This window comes from Mytilus trossulus, chromosome 7 (genome assembly GCF_036588685.1).
Source record: "Mytilus trossulus isolate FHL-02 chromosome 7, PNRI_Mtr1.1.1.hap1, whole genome shotgun sequence".
Taxonomy (NCBI): domain Eukaryota; kingdom Metazoa; phylum Mollusca; class Bivalvia; order Mytilida; family Mytilidae; genus Mytilus; species Mytilus trossulus.
Genome location: NC_086379.1, coordinates 11,965,063 through 11,989,560, shown reverse-complemented (window position 1 = coordinate 11,989,560; position 24,498 = coordinate 11,965,063). Strand labels below are relative to the sequence as shown.

General features: G+C 32.0%; 1 protein-coding gene across 1 annotated transcript; it reads left to right on the top strand.

The window, feature by feature from the left end:
- The first annotated feature begins 351 nt into the window (after positions 1-351).
- Positions 352-19,545, top strand: LOC134726154 (cadherin EGF LAG seven-pass G-type receptor 2-like). The gene is made up of 11 exons (XM_063590554.1): positions 352-600; positions 4,685-4,870; positions 6,804-6,876; positions 7,630-8,054; positions 10,128-10,266; positions 11,631-11,956; positions 13,685-14,182; positions 14,700-14,747; positions 17,634-17,735; positions 18,758-18,859; positions 19,411-19,545. The coding sequence occupies exons 1-11, from the start codon at positions 352-354 to the stop codon at positions 19,543-19,545; spliced, it is 2,283 nt and encodes a 760-aa protein (XP_063446624.1).
- Positions 19,546-24,498: the final 4,953 nt, after the last annotated feature.

The window sequence follows — 24,498 nt, the reverse complement described above, 5'->3', positions numbered from 1 at the left end:
CACTGGAAGTTAACCAATTTAATGTTCACCTCTTTTTTACCTGTGTGCAAGCTGTAGTTGATGTGACCTCAATGTTCTACAGTACTTTATAGTAACTCAAATAAAAAATGGTGCTTTGAAATACCCATTATATAGGTGCATGTCACAGAAATTTGTTACAGTAATAAAATGCGGGATTAATTACTTACAACTGTCAAATTCAAGGGAATATTTTTTGTCGACCCTTTTTCGTATACAACCGGATGTGACGTACTATGATTTGGTGATTTTGAACATTTTGAAGTTCAGTAGTTTTGGTTTGTTACTTTTTTATACTGTTTATGTACAATATATTGTTTTTTCTCACTATATATGATTCGTAGATTTAACGTTGATAACGTAACTGGCAGTATTACAAAACGAGAAAATATATCATTAGATTATGAGAAAAGAGATGAATATGTCTTGACATTAGTTGCCAAGGATGGTGGCGGCAGACTACAATTAGCTGAAGTCATTGTAAGACTTGATGATATCAACGACAACCAACCAGTATTCACACAGTCATCATACATAGGTTTTTTGAAAGAAAGCGTTAAATCATTCGAGATTACTGTTAGCGTGAGTATATAAGATATAAGACAAGATACATAATTAGCCGTTGTTGTGATAGGAAATGTAATGATATTTCTGGTCTTAAAATTATTGATGATCTTGGTGACGAATTCTTAGATTTGTAGTGAATAAATCACGTTACAATAAGCCGATTTTTAATTATACGGTCATTGGGATCTATACAGTTGGTAAATGGCTTAACAATAAATTATAAGGTTAGGTTCGCGTTTTTTTTTTGTTTGGGTAATTTTCATACTTATCCTTCGAGATGAATCTGCACTGTTCAGTCAATTGTGTTGCAATGAATGAAGATCTTTGTAGTCTACGATAGGATTATTTCAGTTTCAGTAATTTACCTGCATTGAACAGCAACATTTTGATTTGTCATCGCAAAATTTTTCAACAAGACTGAATTTTCAACAAATAAAATACCAAAGACAAAGGAGTAGGGGCTATAATGGCCTACAATGGCCCCAGATTTACAAGATAATAAAAATTCGAACAGAGCAGATTTTTCTCCATAAATTATTAGAATATGAGTCAATGATTTAAAAAAAAATGTTTTTATTTAACAACAAAATGTTCAATGACGTCACAATTATAGGTGCAAATGACGTCACAATTATAGGTGCAAATGACGTCATAATTGAGAAAATAAGCAAAAATACAGAAATTTGGATGTTTTTTCCAAATTTTGACCACCGCATCATGCTTGCACTAATTAGAAATTTTAACATTTTGACAAGTTCATACATATCAAACTTCGGACAAAATATTTTTTTGGTGCAAGGTTGGTGCGATAGTTTATTTTTATATTTTTCATAGACAATCGGAGCAATAAAAAGCTGAAATATGCCGTTCAAATTGGACATATTCATCTGACAAAGTTTAGTTTATACATTGTTATGCCTATAAGAACTTTATTTTTTTGGTTATGAATGTAACATGTATTCCTAATATTATTTCCATAAGTATATCTCGGTAAATATCTTTACAAAAATCCGAATGCAATAAACTACACCTGTAAGGGAGTCAATAACAACTTTGAGAACATTTTTTTTTTAATTGTGAAATTTTAGATAGACCAATATATAACAACATCTGTACATTTCTTATGTTTCTGCTTATTATCAATTCAAAATCGAGTGTTTGAATGGGGCAATCTTCACTCTCTGGTATTAGGGTCGGATCCATGATTTATATTAGGAAAAGGGGGGGGGGGCAAATTAAAAAGATTATTTTGCTTAAATTCACATAATTGGCAAGAAACACAAAAATTATTTTGAAAATGAAACTACCTTTATTCCAATTGCATGTGTCTTTGTTGGTAATGCGCATAAAGTTCTAGAAAATTTGAGGGTAAGAGAACAGAAACGGCATATGGTAGACTATCCATATATCCGTACATACATGCAAATATATATATATATGGTTATTTGACCTTCCCATTAATAGATAAAGTGCCTGAAGTCTGTAAGCAACTGACATGTCTGTTACCTTTTTAAAGGTTATGTTTTGAATAGTTTTATAATCATGTGTAAGAATAAAGTGAAATTTAAAAAATGAACCCAGTTTTGTTGTGGCGCCCCATTTGTGGGCATTATGTTATGGTCTGTGGTCCATTTGTCTGTTCATCCGATCGTCCTTGTGTCCCACTTCAGGTTTAAGTTTTCGGTCAAGGTTGTTTATTCTGACATCAGACTCAGACTTCTTTTGAACTAAGTTTTACTGTGTGTATTGCTGTGTGTTTGATTTTTTTCTTCTTTGGCTAGAAGTAAAGGGAGAGGGGGTTTAAGATCTTAAAATAACATGTGTAAGCTTCCGATCTTTGCGCCTGTCCCAATTCAGGATTATCTGGCCTTTGTTCATGTTGTTAGTCTTGTGATTTGGGCATCCATGTACTAAAGACACATTCTTGTTTTCAACTATTTTGATGTATATGAAATAAATATTGTCATGATATTAATCATATACCAAATCATACGACACTAAGATAAGTGAAGGCGAAAGATAAACTAGTAAACTTGACAAGAATTACAATAAAACAAATAATACATATAAGGAATATAGGAACTTTTTAAGAATACAGATTTATTTTAGATATACATTGTAGTATCATGTACCAGTTTTTTAATGCTATAGAATGATATGGTTATAAATCTGGACGTCTGAAATAGATAATAATAAAAATAAGATGAATTTCGAAAAGTCAACCCTAACGATCCTCTACATATGTCTAGAGGGATGGGGTTGGGGTTTACTTCAATACTTAATTGATAGGGGTGCCGCTGTTTTGTCACTTCACCCTGTTTTACATTTTCAAAATATATACCCTTTAATATATTGCGTAGGAAAAAAAATCCTTTTCCCATATCAATTTGGTTTCATGTGGTTTTATGTAAAAGAGGAATACTTCAGTGTCAAAAGAAAATTATTAGTTGATAAAGACACAGCGGGAACACCAAACAAGTTGGCAGTCAAAGAAGTTATGGTAACTTTAGTGTCCTTATCATATATATATCTGATAGTTTTCTTAGCTTTTTACTTATTTCAAGCTTAAAAAGGTGAACTATTCCAAAGGCACGTCATATCACCTTATAAATAATGCCCCCCTTTTCAACCCCAACCCCTACCTGAAACATAACTACTGTAATGGAAATACACGGACATTTAAAAACACCCTTTAATACATGTGTCTGTATCTATTTATTTTAGATAATTGATATTAAGACTTCTTAGCGCTAAATATGTGTTCTTGTCTTTATATTATTCTTCTTGTCGCTAATAAGTGAGACTCCACCCGGCACTAGATGCAAAATTTGTATATATCAGCAATACCCGGTGTTTTGTTTTGTTTGTTGATGTTTCAATATTGCTTTTCCCCTTAACATTTACTTTGGAGTTTGTTACTTTTTACAATTTGCATCTTAAATTGCCTGTCTGTTGCAATATATTTGAAATTAAATCTTGTAAAATAGAAAACAAATTGCAGTTGCCATGGGCACAGATGTGTTGCTAGGGAGAAACAACAGTGAATTTTGCAACAATGTGCATTTAATTATGTAATATGTAAATAGCGTACAAGTTTAGAGCTCGCTACATGCTTAAAACAGGTTTAATTTCAAATATAGATATATTAAAGCTGTATAATAATCATATTTGATGAGTTTAACTCCGCCATTATATTGGTTGCTAGGTAACAGAATAAACGAGCTATACCTTAAATTCAAATATTTTCAGAAGGTCTATGGTATAGACTTACAACATGACAAATTAAATGAAATTTGGGGGAGGGGCCAAAAATGGCCCTTGTAGCTTCTTCTCCTTTCATTTAAAACATACTTTTAAAGTGTCTGACTTTTCAAAAAATTTTAACTGGTTAAGATCAATTTTGACGATATTTTACGACTAAAAGCCATGTACTAGTAATAATGATTTTTATTTTCCTACCACTCAGTGGATAAGTACTTTAAAGTGTTTAAGCAGTTCATGTTTTCGTCATTTTAATATCAAACTTTTGTCTTGATTTTTTTGTCGGCCAGTAATGATCTGATTATGTAACGTTAGTTTTTTATAATAACTTACAGCTCTCCTTTGGGTGTATTGCCTGTTAACGGTCATACTGTTAAACACGACCTTGAACTTAAAAAGTTCGTAATGTTAGGTTGCAGGTGTGAGACTCGTGACATTTGTATCGCATCCAATTTCACTACACGCGAGGAATTTTCCTAGAAGGATCAATATTCAATACGTCGAAGGAGGAAAGTTTTGTTAGCCAATTTTGTATTAAATAACAACTCAACAGAACAAAACAGAATAAGATTAACTTTGCATTAGTGGTCACAACCCTGGTAGAAAAGTCAACTCGATTCTTACGTACGCAACTCTTGTTTTTTTTTTCTGAACCACAGTATAAGAGTACAGTAATGTTAAATCAGTTCAGAATCAATTCTTTAAATTAAATAGGGTATTGGAAACATTTGAAATATGTCTTTACAAAATTGAGAATGGAAATACGGAATGTTTTGTACATTTATACTTAGTTTAGAAATGTTTAGACGTAATGGTTCTTATGTTGGGTTTTTTCCAGGCTTTTGACCGAGACAAGACAAATACAACCAACAGTAGAGTGAAATTTTATCTTATTGATTCACCATTGCACATGCAAAATAATTTTACAATTAATACAATAGAGAGATCAGAAGAGTTTCTCGGAATCATTTCTTTGATTGGATCGCTTGATTATGAACAATTGAATGAAACGACTGGTGGAAAAGTAATATTACATGTATTGGCGAAAGATTTCGGCAGCCCGTCTTTAAGTTCCACCTGCACAGTTGCAATAAATGTTCACGTAAGTGATATACACTTTTTTTTCTATTGTGAATTCTTCAAATTGGACATTGTGACATATATAACCATAGCATAATGTGATAGTCACATTATTTATGAATATGTCAGATGATTGAAATGATTAAAAGGGTCATTGACTTCGTATTAACATTTTGTTATTCAAAATGTTGTTCGTGGTGAAAATAGATCATAAGACGTCAAAATAATAGTTGTCTTTTGTTAAACTTAGATTTTTCCCATTTTGACTGATATATACTTTACAGGTCGTTTATACGCGAAAAAAAGTCGTTGGCAATATGATTATTTTCTATCATTGAAACGAAAATGATAGTTTTTGGGATATGATTGCTTTCAATCAATCTGTAGACTTGCCCTCGCGTCATTGTTTTATTCTAAACATTAAGGAACACCTCAGTTGCTTAAGATTATATTGCTTTAAAAGGTAAAAACAAACAAAAGAATTGAATTTAAACAACTGTCCTATAATGTTCTAAAATGTTCTTTTCATAATCTTTATGTTTCGATTTTCCCTTGACTAATAGGCGTGTTTTTAACAACACGGAAAATTAGAATTAAAAAGTATTCATATTTAGTGATTTTATGAATTTAGAAACACGTCAGAGGGAATTCCCCAGTTTTTATAAAATGCGAGAGCTCTCTGGATTCCAAGGAGTATCAGATTGAATGATTGCTCTGGATTCCCAACTTCATTGATTAATTTGAAACGCATGAGATCCTCTCAATGTCTTTCTGCTACTGAGGGTTATTGTTGTTGAATAATTTTAAATCATATACATCTTTTGAATTAAAACAAATGTTGTCCATAACGTAAATGTGTAACTAGAACACACCTTCAGCAAAAATGGCGTCTTCCATATTATCGCTTCGAGTTGTCTCCCTAAAACTTCCATCAATTCTGAATCTTTTTCCACGACGATACGTGGAAAAAGATTTACTCGTTTTGTCAGTAGATGTCGTATTATATTAAAAGCGATCGCAATTTAAACAGTGGAATGTGTACGGAAAGGAGTCATGCCCACTAACCCAAAGGAAATTAAACATTTAAAGAGTTAGAAATGGGATGCCTCCTAGAATTCACGTAGGAAAATAGGCGCTAAGATACGAAGTGAAATATCTTCTCTCAGTGACTGCTGTGGAAAGTAAACTTGGAATTAATAGTACAAAAATAAAACACAATAATAACATTATTCATTCACTTGTATCGGTGATTGGATATTTTTAAAGTTGAATAACTATTCAGATTACGTCAAATACATTTTACATATGCAGTTGAATTATTTTAAAAAAAATACTAAATGCATGTATCAATGAAAACAATGGCAATCGTAAAACGGTATCCCTCAGAGCAATCATGCTCTTTGATTTTTATTTAAAACTTTAAAAAATCTGGTCATTACGTGAAAAGAGAAAAATTGGCAATACATACGACTACCAGATATATTTCAAAACTATTCATAACTTATGGTGAGGGTCTTTTGGTTCATGAAGCTTACTTTCAAATTTATATAATTTGTTAAGAATTTTATGTGTTTATTTAAGTTGTTTTGATAGGTCACCGTCAACTAGAAAAAAGTTTTTTAACTAAATAAACGGAAAAACAAACAATCAAACCTCCGATACCTGTTACAATAATATAAAACTAACAGATTATCATTTAATGTTAATATAAAAGTCTTGAATGCTGTGTATCATCATCTTATTTTCCTTCGGACAGTTGTCTTTCCTTTTTTCATTCGATAGCGTTTCTCTCTCTTACTTTATATTGCTAGTATATTCTTGTAAATCCATTTTACTTACTTATTAATAAGATATTTAAATGTATCTTTACATTTCAGGATTTGAACGATAACACACCAGAATTTAATCCAACTGAGTATAAGATACGTATTTTTGAAAACGCAACATTCGGTAAGCAGAGTGTGAAATATCATTAGTCTATCATTTTTTCAACTCATAATATTTTCCAAAGCAAATACTAATTTGATTCCTTGACAAAGAAACATAGTTTTGCTAGTTGAACAATTCGTTATCAATATGTCAACCATTAACACATTGAACTATGATCGTTGGCAATATGGCCAAAAATGAACATGGGATAAAACAAAATATGACATCACATGACATCATGAGGCCAACATACAGTTATACATAACATTCATTTATCTATACAATATGTTAATCTCTTAATCGCCAGATTAAATCATAGTTGGAAGTAAATTCAATAGAGATTATAGATAATCTTCTTTAAAAAATCTTTTATAGAAGACAGAGAACATTCAAACGAAAAAGACAGAAAAAAACTTACGACATATGCCATGTAAAATATAACCTATAAAAGAGACTTACTAAGTCATGATCGCTATTATGACGATTAGCTCAGACAAAACATTTTGAGTATTCTAGTTTTGCATTAAATAACAAAACGTGGAAATCTTGTATCGACGGTTGCTTCAAAAACAAAAAAATACAATTTTAGGTATTTGCATGTGACTGTTTAATGTTCTAATAATGATTCAAGTATTCACCATATGCGTGTTTATATGTGTTGCATTGTTTGTTTTTCAAAATAATTATAAAGTAAAAAATGAAAACTCGTTTTTCGTATTAACTTGTTAAATCGTTAAGCCGCTAAATAATTCAATTTGGTTTTTTTACTACTAGGCGATTATGTAGGAAACGTTACTGCTACAGATGCGGATGGTACTGCGGCAAACAAAGATTTAAGTTACTACATCATAACTGGTTCCGGTCTTTTTAGAATAGATGGTCAATCTGGTGTAATGACCGTGAATTTGAATGCTGAATTTGATAGAGAAACTACCGTAATATACAACTTGACAATAATAGCAGTTGACAGAGGAACGCCATCCAGAACAGGACATACAAACGTCACTGTGTTTATTGATGATGTTAACGATACACCACCAAAGTTTGATAAAGACATTTTCTTAGCCTCCGTACTTGAGAATACAACTGTTAGGTCTTTGGTTACAATCTGCTCTGCAACAGATCAAGATTTAAATTCTCATTTACTTTATAAAATTATAGACCTTCAAACATCTCGATATGACAACGATACTGTAATGGTACGTAATATACGTGTTGTGACGTAAGAAAAATAATAAAACCAATATCGGTCGACCCCGTTCGATACGACAATTGATAATAACCGTATGAAGAATGTGTTTGGAAAGAGTTTTTCAAAGAACAATATATTAATTCTGATTTATAATCATTTTTTTAAAGTCGATCGCTGTGTATACCGGCCATTTTGTTCCTTTTCTTATTTAGAGCACGTATGTCTTTTTCACTTTGAATGCTTTTAGTGACTACTGCTGTAAAATCACAGTGTCTCATTCCATAACTTCAGTATATACGTTTTGAACTTTATCCCTGAATCATTTGGATAAATTCTTGTAGTTTCAGTAGGAAATTTAAGCGAAATATTTATGCAAAATATATGATACAAAATTAAGCCGAAGGATTTAAGTACTACATTATGTCAAAATAATTACAAAATGTAAACATCAGTAGTACGATCAGTCAATTTGAGTGTGAAATTTGCCACTACTATATATGTGCTTCGTTGCTAACATCTAAAACTAAATGAAATTAGTTGCATGGCTGTTACTGAACATAGATTAATAAGAATATTGAGTTTATTAAAATACTGATTGAATTATTTTGAAGATACAAACTCCAACTAGTTTTCATTGAGTTTAATAATAAAAACTTAATCGACAGATAAAGATCGCAATATTATGGTCATTTATTTCATATCGGTTAAAAACACGCTTCTTCTTGATGGATAACAAGGGAATACACGCCATTTTTAATTTGTCGGTGTTTACCAGCGAAAAAACGGATCAGAAAACCAGTTTTAACGGACTTTTCCATGTTAATGACAAGCGGGGCGTTGTTTCTTTGTTATAAGTAATGGCAAATTTTTATTGAAGACGTTGAAATGTTTACCATCTGCTTCTGCTTTGGTTAATAATAAAATTATTGTTTTTTTTATTTCGTATTCACTTCTGAAAAATGCACATAATGATGGGAGTGACTTATACTGATCATTATGACTGATCTGTGCACTTTCCAATAATAATGGTACAATTATTCAAGTTAAACAATTTGAATATTGAGATTGTTTTTTAAACATGGTTCCTCAATGAAATAAACAATCCAGTTTCGAAAGAACTTTTTTATTTCGTGATACATGGGCTACCCATAGACTCGGTCATTATTGCTATCTTAGCCAACACAACTGTCCTGTGTGCAGTCCATATATCACGATAATGAATATTTTTTCAATAACTACCTTATACATATTATTATTAAGGAGGCTCGAAGGTAAAAGATTTTCAGAAAAATATCAAACATTTATTTTTCATTACAAATTTCATTAATTACCTTTAGAAGTTGTTACTTAATCATATGGTTAAAAAAATATTCCAAAAAATCAATTCGTTTTGGCCCCAGGTGACTTTTAAAATGTATATATCCTTTAAAAGGCTCCAAATTATCTCCCTTTGGTGCAAAAATGCCATTTTTTTGCATTAAAATTGAAATATCTTTTTTAACTCATCGGTGACCTATATTTTTTAATATAATTTCCATATAAGCTGTACTTAAACTAAATTATTGTAAAATTTGAGCGATTTCTGTAATAAATTTCTTTTTTTATTTCGATATTACTTTTCATTTCTCCTATTACTTCAACAGAAAATCCCCACCTTTACAAAAATGTATGCTTCTTTCGAAGGCAGATTGTGAGCGCAATTGAACGGTGACCCCACTTTTTTATTTCATAAAGTTCATTTATAGAAAAATATAGAGAAATCCTATATAAATGATTTAGACCCGCGAACCCCTTAAGAAGGCTTTCTTCGAATGAAAATAAAAGGTATTTTTAGATATATTTGTATTTCTTAACCTTGTTGTAAATGCAATTAGTTCTTTTTTGTAAGCTGTGTATTTACATGTTTGTGTGTTAGGGGCTTTAAATAAGTTAAAATTATTCATCTTATTTCATTCGGAAATACTACTACTGCGTTAGAATTACATGTATTGCATTCATAACTAAAATGTTACAAAGAATGTAGTAATCATTAAACATGTTAAATCATATTTATCATACTCGTCGTCTATCTCATTTGAAGAACTGGTTTAGAATAAACCATGCTACCGGGGAAGTAACAATTAACTCCTCTTTGGATAGAGAATTGACAGATACAGTAACACTGACACTTACAGTCGAAGATATGAATGCAGCCACGGCAATTTCACAGACAGCTACAAGTTAGTTATTATCCTACATTCCAACTCAAGAAGAGTTAAGCCGACTTTTCAGTAAATCAATGAACAAACTGTTCAAAATCTTAAACTTAACTCCTCAATTTGACCTATATTTAAAGCTTCTGAAAAGAAATTATCTCTCCAATATGGTGTACAAGAAAGATGGGCAGACAACTTTTCGTTGGTATATTATGCATCTATGTTAACTCATCATATTGATCAATACTCAAATTGGTTTCTTAATATGAAATTGCAGACTAGTAAAAGAAGCCTTGTTTAGGCCTTGGTCAATTAGGATGAATGAAAATGTTCTCAGTAAAGTTGATTTCTATAAAAAAAAAAAAAAAAAAAAAAAAAAAAATCAAATACTGGCGAAAAGATTATGCTTTGTGCATTTGTATATACTTACTTACCAGAATAAGTTTTACAGCTACACTGAGTGTTTCCATACTTGACGTAAATGCTAATGGTCCAGTGTTCTCGGGAAATTTCTATGTCAATATCACCGAAGGAAAAATAATTGGACCAGTCATAACTGTTGCAGCTTATGATCCTGATAAAAATCCTGCGATAACATATAGGATAACCAAAAACAATTTGACGAATACATTCAGCATTGATCCCAAAACAGGTGAATAGCCCTATGCTACCGAATGTTATGCAAAAGAAACGTGTATCTGGTTTGTTTATAAGAAGTGCAGAATATAAAATAATTGAGTTATAACCACCAAGCTTAGGACAACCTTCTTAATCTTTATTTGAATGTTATGTTTGCATTAGATAAACCTTGCCTAGGGTTTGTTTCTTCTTTTTTATTGTTTCAAATTATTCGTGCAGTTTTCTGGTCTCGTACAATTTATTTTCTACATGTACATATACATCAGTTTTCAGATTTGTTAATGCAACCATTTTCTCGTTTAATTGAACAATTTTGTTTCTGCAATAACAAAATAGTGTTTGCAATTTCCAAAAATCCTTCAATAAGTGTATTTAAAAGATAGAATTTATAGTTTTCCTTGCTAACATTGGATAACTTTTGACTTTATCCAAATAAAAATAAATTACGTATTCTTATTGATAGTATTCTAACACAAAAAGTACAATGTTCAGAACTACAAATTGTGCTGTTTTAAATTGTACTTATAATGTGACAATCCTTTAAAATGTTGGCAAAGAATATCAAAAATTATGATCAGTTAACAGTGGTTGTTTTATATGTGTTCACCATTTTTAATCACTTCTAAAACTCTTTATTCTAATTTGCCTAAAATATTTAAATAAGATAAGAACAAAAAGAAAATATTGAACCTTGAATAAATTATTGAACAATATAAGAACCAATAAAGCGATAACTTTATTTTCTGTAGGTCAAATCACAAGAAATCCTTTAATAGACGTCGACAGGGAAACCCAAACAATCATTGATATAGAAGTTGAGGCTAATGACACTGTTAACACCAGCACAACTCAAGTTAAAATTACAGTTCTTGATATCAATGACAATTCTCCTGTTTTTCTTCCTTACAACAACACTGTATACATGCAAGAGAACAATGGCACAGATCAGAACGATATATATAATAGTACATTTATTATTTTATTAAATGCAAGTGATGCTGATGAAGGATCTAATGCGGAATTGACATACACAATTATCAACGATTTTCACAAATTCCAAATCGATTCCTTCACAGTAAGTTATTCAAAGGGGCACTAGCTACGAGATATGAAAAAATACAAAATTTTATTTCGGTTGTTTCAACGAAATTGTGAATGGAATTGCGGAATGTATCAAAGGGACAACAACCCGACCATAAAACAGACAACAGCAGAAGATAATCAACAGGTCTTCAATGGAGCGAGACATTCCAGCACATGGAGGCGTCCTTCAGCTAGCCCCTAAACAAATATATTAATAAAATTGAGAATGGAAATGGGGAATGTGTCAAAGAGACAACAACCCGACCAAATAAAAAACAACAGCAGAAGGTCACCAACAGGTCTTCAATGTAGCGAGAAATTCCCGCACCCGGAGGTGTCCTTCAGCTGGCCCCTAAACAAATATATACTAGTATACTAGTTCAGTTATAATTAACACCATACGAATCTCCATATTGTACACATGAAACTAAAATTTAAAAAAAAAACAAGACTAACAAAGTCAAGAGGCTCCTGACCTTGGACAGGCACAAAATTGCGGCGGGGTTAAACATGTTCATAATATCTCAACCCTCTCCCCATACCTCTGGCCAATGTAGAAAAGTAAACGCATAACAATACGCACATTGAAATTCAGTTCAAGAGAATTCCGAGTCTGATGACAGAAGATGTAACCAAAAAGAATTAACAAAATGACAACAATACATAAATAACAACAGACTACTAGCAGTTAACTAACATTTAATCATTAATTATGAAATAATGAAATAATGTTTCGATTTTAGCAGACAATTTGGTACATATTTTTCAAAATAAGATAAACAAATATCGCTGATGAATTATTCGCTTGCAAGTGAATAGTAAGACCTCATTTACTCATTAAATCTGATTTCAAATAAGCTTCAATATAACAAAAACCAATTAGCTACAGATTGAATTCGAAATTTATAAGTCGTTTTCAGTCATTAAAAGGAAAAGAACGTCAACATTAAAAGTGAAACTAAGGTGAACAATTTCGTTGATTAATTCGATCCAAAAATATCATTCTTATATAGCATGTATAGGTAAAACGTTGATTAACTTATATTTTGAACTACAACACAAATTCAAACAGACATAAGTATAATAGCATGAATTATGTTTCTATTTATTTTTATCATGTTTATGTTTATGTTTATATCGGGTAATGTGATTGTCGGCCGTAATCGGTGCTAATCTCGATAGTTAATTAGATGGCGGCTAGACTAAAATATACACGAAATTGTGATTAAAATATTCAGAACAGGATTTCTAAACTGCATATTCAGACTTATTGTACTTAAGATATACGCTTAATTATGTTATAAATCAAAACTGAGAATTTGCGTCAAATTGGGGAACATGAATTTGACAGCTAGCATTTACTATAATAAGAATTGACTTTTGAATTGATAAATTACCAACAACTGTAAACTTAAAAAAAAGCTTTAGAAACAAAATACAAGGTAAATCTAAATAACTTTCAGTTACTGTAATATAAGTATCAATAGTTATCAAAGGTATCAGGATTATAGTTTAGTACGCCAGATATGCGTTTCGTCTACATAAGACTCATCAGTGACGCTCATAGCAAATGTCATCTTTTTCAACATGTTGAAAGTACGATAAATTACACAAATTAAATATAATAACATATCATTTTAGGTTTAAAACATATACTTGTATTCATTTTTTCTTATCAATTGCCTAGCGATAAGAGTTCTAGATCTTCAAATGTTTGCAGGGAATAGTAACAGCTACAGGACACTTTGATAGGGAAAATGAAGCCACATATATTTTAAAAGTCACAGTATATGATAATGCTTTGGATCCTTTTGATCGTAAAACAAGTACAGCTTCCATCACGGTACAAATCGCAGACGTCAATGATAATGTTCCTTACTTCCCGCAAACCCACTATAAAGTAACTGTTAGAGAAGACAGGAATCCTAAATATCCCATTATGTATGTTACTGCTAGAGACAGGGATATCAATCAATCATTTAGATATTCGATTGAACCAGATACTGACACAGAAAGATTGTTTGAAATTAATGAACATTCCGGATTCATTTCTGTCAATGCATCACTTCATAATAACTACGGTGAAAAACATCTAATTGTCTGGGTAGAAGATATTGGCGGTCTGAAAAATTTTACCAGGGTTACAATTACTGTCGAAGATATAAACGGCAACGCACCTGTTTTCCTTGGTCTTACTGCTTTCTACAAGATATATGAGGTAAACAATAAATCTTAATTTGTTCTTGTATTTAAAAACCAATCGACGTAAAGGATGGTAAAAAGTTAAGCTCACTGAGCTGTCTATCTAACAGCATAAAAAATTACATACACATTTAATCTTCTTTCGTTAATGTATCATGCATGTTTATATATTCACTTTAGAAATCTATTCAGAAGTAATGTATGTCACCTCTACGTGTAATACGTTAATTATACGAAATTTTATACAAAACAGTATTGACAGTGTTAGTCATTTGAATAATTCAAACGACTCTACCGCTTTAAATGTCACCGGCTCAAAATATGTAAATCAAAATATGCTTTTTGGTCCCTTGCAGTTGATAGTTAATAGTGAATAGTCATAGCATATGATAGCTGAAGGTATTCCTAAGTAAAAAAAATTGACGATCATGACTAGTGTTTGGGAAATCATAAAACTGAACACAGCATACTGAATTTAACTTTTATATTTAAGTATTACTGTCAAAAAATAGTTTATCTTCTTTATTTTACAGGCAAATGGAAACTTAACGAACCAGTGTCTATGTGGATCAGCCTTGGAGGTAAAGATAATCTTAATTTGTTTAAATAATAATTTGTTTTTAAAAACAGATCGATTCTTCGTAATATTGGTCTTTTCTATATGAAAAAAATGACCTTGAGATGAAGTTGAATAAAATATAATATAGACGACTGAAAGGGATAAAAAAAATCATTGTGTATGCATCTTGAACAAAATTACAATTACAATAACAAGCTCGCAAAGTAAAGGGACGGTCTTCTGCATCCGTCTATGTATTAACTAAAAGAGGGACGAAAGATACCAAAGGGACAGTCAAACTCATAAATCTAAAACAAACTGACAACGCCATGGCTAAAAATGAAAAAGACAAACAGAAAAACAATAGTACACATGCCACAACATAGAAAACTAAAGAATAAACAACACGAAACACTCCAAAAACTAGGGATGATCTCATGTGCTCCGGAAGGGTAAAAGAGAGGTGAAAGATACCAGAGGAACATTTAAACTCATAAATGGTATGAGTCAAAAATAAACTAACAAATAATAGTACACAAAACATAAATTAAAGATTGGGCAACACGAACCTCAATAAAACAGGCGGTGGTATCATGTTCTCCGGAATTTAGAAGGCATATCGTATTTTGTGGTAAGCTTGTAAGAGCGTAGACTGGTCAGTTTGGAATCTGGGTAATGTCTCATGACAAGATAAAATATATTCCAATAAAATTATTCAGTATTTTTAATATAAAAAAAACAGCGACATGTACTTCAACAAGAAAATGTTCTCCATAAATAAATTATATATCAGTATAAAAGTGCGAGAGTATCCTGCTCTATTTATTTAGGTCGGTTAAAGTACTTATGCATGACTTGTATTAATCGAGTGTATATATCCATTTTTTTTTTTAGCTCACCTGGACCGAATGGCCAAGTGAGCTTTTCCTATCACTTTGCGACCGGCGTCCGGCGTCCGGCGTCCTTTGCCGTTTTTGGTTTTTATCTTGAATATTATTATAGATAGAGATAAACTGTAAACAGCAATAATGTTCCGCAAAGTAAGATTTACAAATAAGTCAACTTGACTGAAATGGTCAGTTGAACCCTTTAGGAGTTATTGCCCTTAATAGTCAATTTTTAACCATTTTTCGTAAATCTTAGTAATCTTTTACAAAAATCTTCTCCTCTGAAACTACTTGGCCAAATTAAACCAAACTTGGCCACAATCATCATTGGGGTATTTAGTTAAAAAAATGTGTGGCGTGACCTGGTTAACTAACCAAGATGGCCATCACGGCTAAAAATAGAACATAGAGGTAAAATTCAGTTTTTGGCTTATAACTCAAAAGCCAAAGCATTTAAGGCCAATCTGACATGAAGTAACATTGTTTATCAGGTCAAGATCTATCTGCCCTGAAATTTTCAGATGAATCGGATAACCCGTTGTTGGGTTGCTGCCCCTGAATTAATAATTTTAAGGAAATTTTGCTGTTTTTGGTTATGATCTTGAATATTATTATAGATAGAGGTAAACTGTAAAAACCATAAATGTCGGCAAAGTAAGATCTACAAAGAAGTCAACATGATCGAAATGGTCAGTTGCCCTCTTTATGAGTTATTGCCCTTTATAGTAAATTTTTAACCATTTTTCGTAAATCTTAGTAATTTTTTACAAAAATCTTCTCCTCTGAAACTACTGGGCCAAGTTCATTAAAGATAAAGATAATTGTAAGCAGCAAGAATGTTCAGTAAAGTAAGATGTACAAACACATCACCATTACCAAAATGAATCATGACTCCATCTGCATCCTTTGATTAATATCCACATAGACCAAGGTGAGCGACACAGGCTCTTTGGAGCCTCTAGTTTATACAGGATATCGCTAGTTTTTCTATAAATGAACTTTATCATGTACTTAACAGAAAAATAAAATCAAAAGTGAGGTCACCGCTCTTTTAAGCTCACATTCTGTTAAGGTACTTTTTTTAACAGGATGAATGGAGGTAATATCGAATTAAAAAAAAAATGAATTACAGAGATCGCTTACAAAATTTTAAATTTAGTTTAAGTAAAGTTATTTGAAAAAATGATAAAAAAATGTAGGTCACCGATGAGTTAAAAAAAAAAAAGACGTTTCAGTTGTAATGCAAGAAAAGGGCATTTTGCACATAAGTGAGATAATTTTTAGCTTTTTTAAATGATATAAACATTTTAACAGTCATCTGGAGCCAAAACGAATCGGGTTTGGGGTTGATTTGAGTACAATACCATGAAGTAATAACTACTTGTGTTAAAAATAGAATTTATAAGGGGGGGGGGGTAAAAATGCTGTATTTTTGGTACCCTTGTGCCTCCTTTAAGTTTGAAAAGGAAGTAGAATCATATTCCAAACAGTGTGGTCCTGGCCATTGATTGACGACCTAAATTATCCCATTGACTGGGTCAGATTAGGTGAACGTTTGTCTGTAACGACCATTGCTCACTTCTTACTTATTAAAGAATTTGAACTGTGGGGTCACCAAAGGTTCTTAACGCCTTTAATAATAAAATAATTCGAAAAATTATTCAGGAATAACCTTTATGTTTTGATTTATATTATTGATATAAATCAACACATCGTATTATTCCGGATTCGTTTTTCGAATTGCTTTATTTAGGTGTTGAGAACCTTTGGGGACCCCACAGATTCAGTGACTTTAACAAGTACATAGTGAGCAGTGATTGTTACCGACAAACGTTCACCTAATCTGTCCCAGTCAATGGGATAATTTAGGTCGTCAATCAATGGCCAGGACCACACTGTTTTGAATATGATTCTATAAACAAACTATATGCAATATAGAATATAAATGAGCTCTTTCGTTTGTGTAATGCTTCGGATAAAGAAGGCCTAAATGAGTTGTTTTTCTGTATATTTTTTTTCAGTCATTTCTTGCAACAACAATGGCACCTAACAACAATAGATGTCCTCAAGTAAATGAAATTGCAGAAACAGAAAACTTTATTTTCAGATATGATCCAATTTCTGTAAGCATATAAAGAAAATATTTGTTTTTTACTTCATTATTTTGAACACGAATTAGGCCGTTATTTTTTCGTAGATTAATTGTTTTACATTCAGGGCCTTTTTTAAATGAACATGCGGGTTGGGCTTTGTTCAATGTTGAAGGTCGGACGGAGACATAAAGTTTCACATTTCTGTGTCATTTGGTTTCCTGTATATAGTTGTATCGTAACACATCTTCTTTTCCAATACAAGTAGTCTGTTGAAATCAAAGCTGAGTTCGGATACGGATTTTAATATTTCTGAAAACTATCTTTTGCGTTCTTTACACGGTTAACCAAAGTTAATAAATAGTCTAGCGATGTTTTCTAACATCAATGACAATTAGAGGGTGGTTTTGAAAAGGTAAGATACAATTAGGTTTTTTCAACCACCTTATTGAAATATATAAAAATCGAACAATTTTGTCATGAAATACAGAAGTTGTTCAAAATTGAATATTGATATGTATCTGAAAAATGTTAAAAGTGTTTAAAGGCCTTGCTTGCTATACAGCACTCGCACGGTCGGTTCATGCCTGTAGGTGATTGTTGAACTTTAAATATTTTCTGTTGCAGTTGGTCAGGAACAAGTGGAAGATGCCATTTTGGTAGGCGGCCACTTATTATGTATATCATTGTCTGTTTGTTGATCATATTTGGTATCGTTCTTTCCTTTGCTCACCTCCACATTGTGTAGCATTGTGGCATGTGGCTAATATTTTATGTTATCTATACGTACAAACCCCGATAATATGTTAATCGATCTATTACTTGTATTTCACCCCTCTTTTAGAAAGTGTTACTCTGGACGAACGTTACCCTGATTGTGTCTCCTCGCATAATATGATATCGATGATCATAGTAATGTGCACTGCTTTCTAGAAATTATGTTTTGATATTTACATTAGTACATGCTAGTTTCATGCGTCAAATCAGTTTCTGTAGTAATTATTAATTATTTTGTTAATTTGTTATATGTATATGTTCTAATTTGTATTATACAGCATGTAATGGTTGCAATAACAAATCATAAATGTTATGTATACAGTATGTCTGATACAGAGTCAGTTGATGTACACACTTCTTACGGTCTCCATCTACTTGAGGTACTGTGATCAATTATAAATTATATATTTTCTCTGATATAAGGGTGGATAGTTTTATCTTAACGAACACGACTACTGAAAACAAATCTTATGTTTGTGATCAATTAGTTTCCAAAAATTCGTTTACTGGTCCAACTTTCTCTGAACATTAAACAAATTAATCAAGGTTCAGTCTTCGGGTTATTGTTTTATTACCATGACAAACATGATATATGAAATGAAAGCCTTTGTGACAGATACAAAATTTTAAATAAATATTTAAAAAGGGGTATGGGCAATTTTGTTTTCAATTGCAAAACAGTTGAATTTTCATTTATTATCACGTTTTTAACGAATCGCAAGTTTAAGTACCTGTATTTGAAAGATGTTCTTAGAATGCATAAGATTACATGTATATAAAAATTTGTTCATTTTCCCTCTTAACTTTTAAAACGTTTTTTTTTACTTTTCTTTAATATGCATTCTCTTGGCTTCTACAGAAACATAAAACAATATCATTCTATTGAAAGAGCTAACCATTAACTGATAACATATTTTTCTCTCAATTTCAGATAAAACTTATAAATATGGCATACAACACATCTGCAACATACATTACAATTTCTCATGATGAACTAACCGCCCTCAGTAAATCCACAGCACGTCTCTGTAACCGAGTTGGATGGACAACGCACAAATTAAATTGAAATTAAATTCTGTACCACTAAATTATTTGTCGTTTAAGAATTTCTAATAAACCATTTGCTTTTGTAACTCTTGTATAATATCATTGTACATTACTTTGATATTTAATTACATGTACTTGTTGTGAACTACAAAAACGGAACATTAATCATTGTTGTCACATACTTAAGAGAGAAGCGAAAGAAACTTAAGTGATATGAAAACTTATAAATATCTATCTGTTCTGATAGTTTTAGACCAGAATATAAAACAGAATTGAGAATGATAATAGAGAATGGGTCAATATTACAACAACCCGACCAAAGAGCAGGCCACAAATAGGTGTTCAATACCACGAGAAAATACCGCACTCGGAGGCTTGCTTCAGCTGGCATCTGAAAAAAAAATGTATACTAGTTCAGTGATAATGGACGTCATACGAAACTAAATTTAAAAATCATACCAGACTAACAAATTCCAGAGCCCGGGTGTTACGGACTATCCTTTAAAGTATAACTAGGCCGACAGCAATTATATTCTGTTCTGACAAGAAAACATTGAAAAAGCATACCCTGTTCTAACAAGAAAACATTGAAAAAAGCATACCCTGTTCTAAACCAGGCTAAACAGACATTTGAAAAACATACCCTGTTCTAGACACGATCAGAAATTGTAAACCCTGTTCTAGACCGTATAAAATAGAAACTGTTTAGACCCAGCTTTCAGACTGTCTCTTAAACAGTTAAAAAAGCGACCCTGTTCTAGACAAATACTTTGATTAACAAACTACCCAGTTCTCACCAGCAGGGCATGAAAAAGTGACCCTGCTCTTACCAGCAGGACATGAAAAAGAGACCCTGTTCTAACCAGCAGGGCATGAACAAGCTATTCTGTTTTGCGGCACACTCATACCACTAAAAATATAAAAAGTAACCCGTCGGGTCCAGAGGCTCCTGACTTGGGATAGGGGATAAAATACAGCTGGGTAACAATTTTTGTTAGATCCCAACTCTCCCTCTATACCTCTAGCCAATGTAAAAAAAAAACCACAGAAATACACACTGTAAAACTCAGTCCGATGTCAGAATAGGTAACAAAAGAAACAACACAAAAGACAATGATACATAAATCAACAATGCACTACTTGCAGTTACTGACATGCAGGCTCAAGACCTCAATGAATCTGATTGAAATATTATGTTTCATATTTTGCATGTTAGGCCCTTTTACAGCCAACCATACGGTATTGGTTTATCTCATTGGTGTTAGCCCATGAAGCCGTAAGGTTGCCTTTAATTGTTTACATCCACTTTATTTGAACCTTGTTGGATAGTTGTCTCATTAGAAATCATACCATTTTTCCATATTTTATAAATCTAGAGGCTCCTGACTTTGGACATGCGCAAAAATGCGGCGGGTTTAAAAATGTTTTGTGAGATCCCAACCCTCTCTTCTAGCCAATGTACATTAATTACCGTTATCTCGTTAAATAATCAAGAACTTTCTCAATATACTGCTGAAATTTACACCAAGGAACTTATTTTAAATAAATCAAATTTAAATGGTAATAACTGTCCTTTCCTAGGAATAGATATTTCGGTTTTAAACTCCACACTAAAATTTACGACAAAAGGGACGATTTTTCGTTCCCAGTTGTTAATTTTCCATTTTCAGATGGTGATGTTCCTTTGGTAACATCCTACGGTGTTCATATTTTAATATATATGTTCCTGGAACTACATTGTGTACTAGCAGTAACGTTAATTGACATTTTACTGAGCTCCGGACCTCAATTAAACTGATTGTAGGAGTATGTCTTCATCATATGAAAATCAAGCACACTCCCTTCCGTAGGTGTTTAGTGTCATACCATCATAAAACATATGAGAAGAACATAACCCGTATCAAGCTAACGATTGCTTTAAGAATTTATTGGTTTATTCCCGATGCAAAGACCATACATGTATAAGCGAATCAATATCATTTCAAAAATATGCCATCTTTAATGACATGACAACAGTATCGTAACTATATCCCTTCTGATAAATCTGTCTGGTTAGATTTTGAGGTTAATCACGACATTTTTGTACAATGTATAGAATTTTACCGTATAATATTGGATGTAAAATACCTGAACGTGTAAGATGTCTGCATGTTGATTTAAATTTACAAATGATGTCTTGATAAAATTTAATGCACGTTTTAACTAGTTCGTGATATAGAAAACACTGCAGTTATCATTTTTTAGTAATACATTTTATGGTAGATTTCTCCCGTTGAAATCTGTAACACTCCCAAAAGTGTCCCCTTCCCCCAAACGTGCTCGATTCCCCAAACGTATCTATTCTCCCCAAATGTGTCCGTCATATTCAAAGTTCCCCAAACGTGTCCGATTTCATTACCCCCGAAACGTGTCCGACAATTATGATTCCCCAGAACGTGTCCATTACTACACGTCAGAACTTCTCACGTCTTTTAACGCTAATGCATGCACATGCATGTCCCTAATCAATAACGTTTACGGCAATGCTGTGATGGGGACACAGTTGATGAAGTGGTCATTTATTAGCATTAGTTTGTTCAATGCTAGTTTTTAATTATTAGCATACAAAAATATTGCAAATTTAATCTGTAACATATGAATTGACTTTTGACTGAATTTATAATTGTCCAGTTGCAAGTATTTCATTCTCATTTAGAGCGAACATACATATAATTCTTGTACTGTTGAATTAATCGTTTAATATGTGAATTATTTTGTACTAGTAAACTTCGTTGATGCCTTTTATACTAATCCAAATATTGCACTTTTTCAGCAGAATTGACTTTCTTTCTTTTAACAGTTCTGATATTTTAAAAGCTCTTAAAATCATAAACTGGTTAACAGGTTTTTCTATAAATTTTAGTTTTCAAACATCATTAAAGACACACAAACAAGAGACATAACGTCCAGTGCCAAATATTTAATGCATTATTTGAAAGGTATCATGTAAGCAATAAATGCATTTGTCATTTCGGGGCCATTTATTAGCATTAGTTTGTTCAATGCCAGTTTTTAATTATAAGCATACAAAAATATTGCAACTTTAATCTGTAACATATGAATTGACTTGCCGTACGGTGACCTATACTAGTAGCTGTTAATTTCTGTTTTATTTGCAATCATACCACATCTTTTTATTTAAACTGTAGATAGGTTCTTTTATCTAACCGGGAATTTAAGATTGAACCTAAATTCTTACGAAACTTTAGGATTCACATTAGTTGGGATTTTAATCTAAAAAAAAATTAAGAGTTAGTAACAACCGAGATTTTTTTTATTAATTCAGTAATAAACGCGCAGAGAATGTGACATTCTCCCTACACGAAGTTTGGGGGTGGGGGGGGGGGGGGGGGGTTGGACACGGTTGGTTGTTTTTTAATGCACACGTTTGGGCGTTTATACAAATGACAAGCTTTGGTACTGTTGTACAACTAGACATGGTTTGCAGTGCAGTGACGTCGAAGCTGAAATGTTTGGGGGAATCAGACATATTTGGTTGGTAGGACACGTTTCTGAGTGTTACATATATACTCGCATTCTGACTTTTTACATGTCCAATTGATTATAGGAGTGTGTTTTTGGTTCTCTTTAAGAATATGAGACAAAGTGATACATGTATATATGGTAGAAAATTAAAACTTTGAACAGATTCGAAATCAACACTATCAGCATATAATTTATCAAGTGGAAGTACACCACTAATTAATGGCCCCCATTGCTTTCTATGTTAAATTCCTCAATTTCGAGTGGTGACAGCTCTTTTATCTTAAGTTCAAATAAAGTGACAATCATTGCCTGTAAAAGCAACACCTTCTGGTGTCCTGTACTGAAAAAATCAACATACCTTACATGGCATAAAAAAGAACTGGTTCCTGGAACTACGGATGTACCAAAACAGGTGCTTCCGATCTGACAAAAAGGCAAAATGTACCCTCCTTATTAAATTTTATGCCATTTTTTATTATTCAAATTTATCAGGCAAAAACTGTTCTGCAATGATCACCTGTCATGCAGCTTTCATTTGATACCAAAATTAATAAAATATTCTAAATATTTTGAAAGTTATGTCCATGCGTAGGAACTATTTTGTGTTAAATATGTACTACTTTCTGGTATGTGCTTTCTGGCCGGGCCCAAATTAGTGGTGTTACACCAAGTACTTCCAACGAATTTTTGACAGGCCAAAAGTGATTAATTCCTCTATTTTTATAGGCCTTAATTTAACAATTTATCTATAGGTTTTTGATTGTACATGTGCCAAGCGTAATAATCAGTAGAATAGACGGTTTAAGTGGAACAATAGCCTGAAGACGAATCAAATCTGTATATGTAAGATGTTGTGTGCACCTTCGGAAGCATGTACATAGTTTAAATTTGAATTGCATTTGGTTCTGCATGTAAAGACGTAGCTTAAAGTTTATGTTTGCTATAGATATTATTATTTTCGGAAAGGGTGTCAGTTGGAAAGTTTTTTTTGGTGAATTTGTAATTTCTTTTTGCTGAACCTCAATGTGCTATTTACGTCAAACAATAATGATATTATTGGTTGGGACAAAACTCAAATTCATTGGCAAGTTCTTTTAGCTTTTGTTTGATACGAGCAATAGAACTATTATGGTTTTTGTTTTGAATAAAATCTTCTTTAAAGTATCTAGTACGAATATCTACTATGTTGGTTTTTTTTTCGTGGTTTCTATTTTCATTTATATTTTGTCGCGAACTATAATGTATATGTTATTGATCTAATAACATTTTCTTATATGCTGATTGTCATAAACCTATAACAATTGTCTTCCTTATAAATCGTTTCAGTAAATTTTAGAACCCCGAGCGTACCAAAAACAAATGAAAATATGGAGCCAATTTCTCCGTCTATTTGTCTATGTGGTCTATTAGGTTTTTATCGATGTTTTTAAAATACACAGTCATGTCC

Excerpts from the sequence above, each read along its gene's own strand:
- LOC134726154 (XM_063590554.1), top strand. The coding sequence starts at position 352 with ATGATTCGTAGATTTAACGTTGATAACGTAACTGGCAGTATTACAAAA. Across the intron at positions 8,055-10,127 it reads ATGACAACGATACTGTAATG|AACTGGTTTAGAATAAACCA; the intron begins GTACGTAATATA and ends TCTCATTTGAAG. Across the intron at positions 14,183-14,699 it reads CTTTCTACAAGATATATGAG|GCAAATGGAAACTTAACGAA; the intron begins GTAAACAATAAA and ends TTTATTTTACAG.